General features: G+C 43.9%; 1 protein-coding gene across 1 annotated transcript; it reads right to left on the reverse strand.

The window, feature by feature from the left end:
- Nucleotides 1–3,755: 3,755 nt before the first annotated feature.
- LOC124663544 (agamous-like MADS-box protein AGL29) lies at nt 3,756–4,358 on the reverse strand. The gene has a single exon (XM_047201233.1). It carries the CDS (start codon nt 4,356–4,358, stop codon nt 3,756–3,758), a length of 603 nt encoding a protein of 200 aa, XP_047057189.1.
- Nucleotides 4,359–5,271: the final 913 nt, after the last annotated feature.

Raw genomic sequence — 5,271 nt, forward strand, 5'->3', positions numbered from 1 at the left:
ACATGCCTTGATCTGAGGCATCTAACGCAACTAACTAGTTTCGGTCCCTGTCCCCCCTGGCCCTACACATATAAAAGAGGAAAGCCCCTTTTGGGGAAACACACGTACGGGTCAAAAACCCCAATACTCCTAACTACCCGATCCTAAAACGAGGGTCAAGGGGATCAGAAGACTATCACCACCGCCGGCCACGGCCAGTGCCGGCGTCCATGGGCTTCGTCAATGACCACAGCCCTCTGTCTCCTCTGTCTCCTCTTCCTCGACAAGCTCGACGCCACAATGAGGTCATGTCCATCGCCATGGACACTCTCCTAATTCTGGTTAGTTTAACCCCTATCCATTTACTGTTTTGGTGATCTAGAGGACGATTAAGTGAATTATGTTGAATACTAATGATAACAATGGTATCAGAGCTACCCTAATCGTCCTAGATCCCTAATTAGGCCTTTCTTTAATGTCTGCAAAGAAGTTACATGGCTAATTGGATTTGGGTTAAAATCTGTAAGCCGTTTCTGTTTTTTAGATCGGACATTGAGGCATTTTCAGTTAATGTTAATTATGATATTTCAGTTTTAGTGCTAATTGTTGATGAATTAAAGTTGTCATGTTAGCACCAAATGATCATGTTCTAGTTTAATTAGCACTCTTAAGTTGTCTCTGCTTAGTATGATGGTCACGTTTTAGTCATCCAATGCAATCGGTTAGTACTGATTGCATGCTATTATGTCAACACTGAATTCTGTAAAGCAATGAGAAGGAGGGGAAAATGCAAATTGAGAAAAGAAAATGGCATATCCCCAGTTTTAGTTTTGAGCGACAGCACCTAATCCTATACGACAATCCCCCCAAATGAAGATCAAGTTGGGCAGCCTACCCTGATGCTAATTACCGGTATTTGCTCTGCCGCACGACTCCACGTACTGGATAATACATATCCGGCACCCCCAATCCGAGATATCCAAATTTGGATAATCGGGATCTGCTAGAGTTGCTTCTATGTGTTTTCCACAAACAGTTGTGATGTGCGCATTGCTGATTAGAAAGCGGTACAACGAATTAGGCCAATTTCGCTGGAAAAGCAAATATTAATTAAGCAGTATAATTAGCAAGTGAAACGAGTAATACTAGAAGGATTGAGGGATTTCACACCTTCGGTAACAATCGTACAGGGTGCAGTAGCAGATAAATTCTTTTCTTACAGTAAACATTAGATAAGCTCGTGCTAACAAAGTACAGTATCAAGGCACCATAACCATTGGTAAAAAGAAGCTAACACTAACTAACGGCATAAATTAAGCAAGCAGATCAGGAGGTGGCGTTTTGGCTCATATGAGCAAATGCTCCCGTTATATAAAATAATAAAAAATTAATTTTAAAAATGTTAAAAAAATTGACATAAATTTTTTGGTGTATATCGTGACATTCTATGTTCATACACAAGTTTTCATGGAGAAACAATATTTTGTGTGGTGTGTACAAAAAAGACAAAAAAATGTGTTGTATGTAGTCGTGATACAACATCAAAATTTGCCTTTTTTACAGGAGCCACATGAATTTTTTTTGTTTTTTTGAAAATTTGTGTACCAACATAAGATGTTTAGATGTACATGTTAAAATTTAGTTTAGAATTTTTTGACACTTAAAAATGTGGATTCACATAATGAGAGCATATGCTCCTATGAGCCAAAGTGCATTTCCCAGCAGATCAAGCCTAGTAAGCCAAATAACTAGATGATACCATACCCCGCGCGTTGCTGCGAAAATATTTGTTACACAATGTTGAATAAATACCCTACAATAATTTGTAGACATGATAACAAAAAAAATAGGATTGTAGTAAAAAATTGAGTACAAATGAAACACACAAAATATTGATTTCATGTTCAATAGAAAAAAGTAGTTATACATGATATGAAACAACATATGCACTTGTATTCGGAGGCGAACTTATCTTGTCCGGGAAACGAAGAAAATGGAGGTTGTATATGAGATGATGGCAATCCGATAGTGAAATTCATATTCTGGTTACTTTCTAATAAATTTACTATTTTACTAAAGCTTAGAGAACTGATCTTTCGTATAAAGTGGGCTCTAAAATTCCACGACACAGCATTAGAAATGAAAATCTCGGTTGAGTGTACAGGCAAACAAAAAGTATGAGCGCAGTACCTACATATAAACATTGAGTTAGCTGCCTTCCTCATAGCATGCAATAAACACTGAGGATGGCTCCAGCTCTGCTTATATAAGCATCAATGCTGAATTTCTTTTGCACTTTAGATGCACTTTCAGTAAATTGTGCAGTCTTGGTATTCTGGCCAGAAACTTGAGGCTTAGAAGAAATATTAATCATCTTCCAAAATATGCTTCACTGTCGCACTACATGATATAAGAAGGAAAGTGTTTGGTTGGAGGTAAAAAAATACTGTATAACAACCATATGTACAAAGAAAGTATCAGTTTCAGGGATACACTGGTTTAACATCAATTTGAATCAAAAACAAAAATGGAATGACTCTTCCAAGCATTCATATCAGTTAAGAAAGAGAAGCTAACAAAATGACGGACAACCCCTTACATTGGTAGATCCAGGGAAGACAAAATCTTATAAACAATTAATTCTGCACCTTGCCGGGAGATCATTCAGCGCCCCAACAATCAGGCATACAGGGATATAACCGAATCAAAATCCCCTTTAGAAGAAACCATGTATGCACTGTCCCGTGGATCATTCAGCAATCAGCATATAAAAAAGAAGTAACCACATAGCTGATCAAAGCTCTGTAACAGACCAAAGACAGGGTTTGGCTTGCCTTAATGACGATCTAGACGATGTTTCCCACGCACATGTGAGCGATTTGGTCTTCCATCGATCACTGCCGCCGCGGACAGTGTCAGCAGCCACATCGATTGCTGCTTTTGGGGCTGAGATGTCCATCGGCAGCAAGTACTGAGTAGAATGGAAAGGTACCGAGGAGTTCACAATCAGTCGACTGTCCCAATTCCCAAATAGTTTCAGATGCTGAAATTGAGCATCTTGACGTTTTAATTGGTTCAAAAAATTGCACAGTCACGTTCCCACAAGCTTCCATGAGAAATTCCCAACACGTAACTGCTCAGATCGAAATACATCTTTGATCTTATTCTACAAATGAATGCCTCAAATCCCAATCTTCAAAATAAAATGTAACTTCAGAGAGCAAGCTTCCAAGAGAAATTCCCAACACATCACTGCTCAGATCGAAATACCTCTTTGATCTTCTTCTCCAAACGAATGCCTCAAATCCCAATCTTCAAAATAAAATGTAACTTCAGAGAGATATGGATCGATCTTACATGTATATAGGATACATGGTTAAATAGATGGGGTTGCTGGGTCTGAGGTCTGATAACGTGTATCACCCCAGATGACATCGTTGAGCCGGTTGGTATACACGAAGGGGAGACGAACTGAGGAGCCAGGAGGGAGAAATGAGGAGACATCCAGGCAAGGTGGACGGATTGAGTGCCTAGTGGAATTCGGAGGAGACGGAGTGAACGAATGGAGAGGGAGGAGACAAATGGTTTATGAAAGAAGATGATGCTCTAATAAATGACAGTTCAAGAGTCAGTCGACCGGGTTACATGATGAAAATATTTGGTGATCATCACTAATAAGAAATAATAAATAATTTTGTTATAGGCTGATGTGGCAGGCTGCTGATGTGGATAGGCTGCATGTTGAGAGAAATATGTTAGTGGGATGAACTTCTTAGTTATATAGGATAAGAAGCGGCATCCCCGGCGGGAGCGACGGCTGCCATGGCAGGTGCTTGTGCTGGTACAAGCGCGGCGGCGGGCCGCGGCAGCTTGTCGGCGTGGCGGCGCACGTTGTCCCTGAGTCGCTCGAGCGACCTGGCGAACTCCGGCAGCTCCGCCTCCCCGAGCGCCTCCACGTCCGCCTCCCACCAGAACCTCCTCTCACCCTGCGCCTCGATCACCTTGTACCCGATCAAATTCATCCGCTCGATCTCTGACGCTAACTGCTTCGCGGTCGCCTCTTTCGCCTGGCACATCTTCTCCAGCGCCTCACGGTCGTCATCCTCATCGACACCGGCGTCGTTAGCGGCAGCAGGGAGGGGCACGTAGCGGCGCAGGACGGCGTCGACTGAGGGGCTGCCGAGGGCGAACGCGTTTCCGGCCTCGGAGAAGACGATGACGGCGAGGTGGGCGCCGCAGAGGAGGGCGAGCTCGGAGCACTTCTTGAAGAGCCCGGAGCGGCGCTTGGAGAAGGTGACCTGGCGGCTGTTCTTGTCCACCCTGAGGGCCATCTCGATGCGGTGCCGCCCCGTGCTCGGCGTGCCGCGCGGATGCACCATCGTCGCGATGGATCCAAAGCGATCGAGGGAAGAAAATCTGGCGGCGGCGGAGGGTGTTGCAGGTTCGTTTCGTGGCTGGTCGGTTCTTGCTCCTTCTGCTTTGTGCCTCAGCGCGATGCACTGTAGCCGGTATAAGTAGACTTACCAAGAATTGGCGCGCGCGAGAGGAAGAAGGAGAAGGGTATTTCCTAAAACCGTGCGTCGCAAGGCTGCGTGCTCGATTTCGCGCCCGGTTGAACGCGGTTGCCCCTTCTTTCTATTTTGACGGAAGGTAAATCCGTGCAAAGGCGCGTGTATATTTTTGGTATGCGCGGTCGAAATAGACAAATAGTTACCGACCTTTTGGAATTGGGGATAGTTTTCTCTCTCCCTGATTATGGTATGGGAAGGGAGGGCTCTGAGCCTAGAGGCGTGCATAGTAATTGCGACGCGGCTTTTGTGGTGTCCGATCTGATTCAAAGAGTTTACAAATTCGATTTTTACCGTGGATTTCCTATATTTGATCACGCAAAGGCTCAAGCAAAGTGGTGCAGGAATAAAGATAGGCCTGCCATGACAATACGCACTAGTAGAAACTAGGTTTTTTTGGTCGGAGCTGCCCGGAGCATTAGCCTTGGCCGGAGTTTCAACAGGAAATTAGTCCTAGTTCCAACAGTTAGAAACGCCCACATGGTTTTAGTCCCAGTCGGAGATACCAACTGAGACCGAAAGAGTTGCGGCAGACCCCGCCGATGTAAGCCTCTTTAGTCCCAATTGGTGTCCTCAACCGGGACTAAAGGTCTACCTTTAGTCTCGGTTGGAGACACCAACTCGGACTAAAGGTGTTTTAGGGTTTTTTGGCTTCATCCCTGGGTCGTCTTTTTAGCTTTGTAAAATAGAAAAGAAAATGATAATTTTTTTTTCAAAATTAAAG

This window comes from Lolium rigidum, chromosome 6 (genome assembly GCF_022539505.1).
Source record: "Lolium rigidum isolate FL_2022 chromosome 6, APGP_CSIRO_Lrig_0.1, whole genome shotgun sequence".
Taxonomy (NCBI): domain Eukaryota; kingdom Viridiplantae; phylum Streptophyta; class Magnoliopsida; order Poales; family Poaceae; genus Lolium; species Lolium rigidum.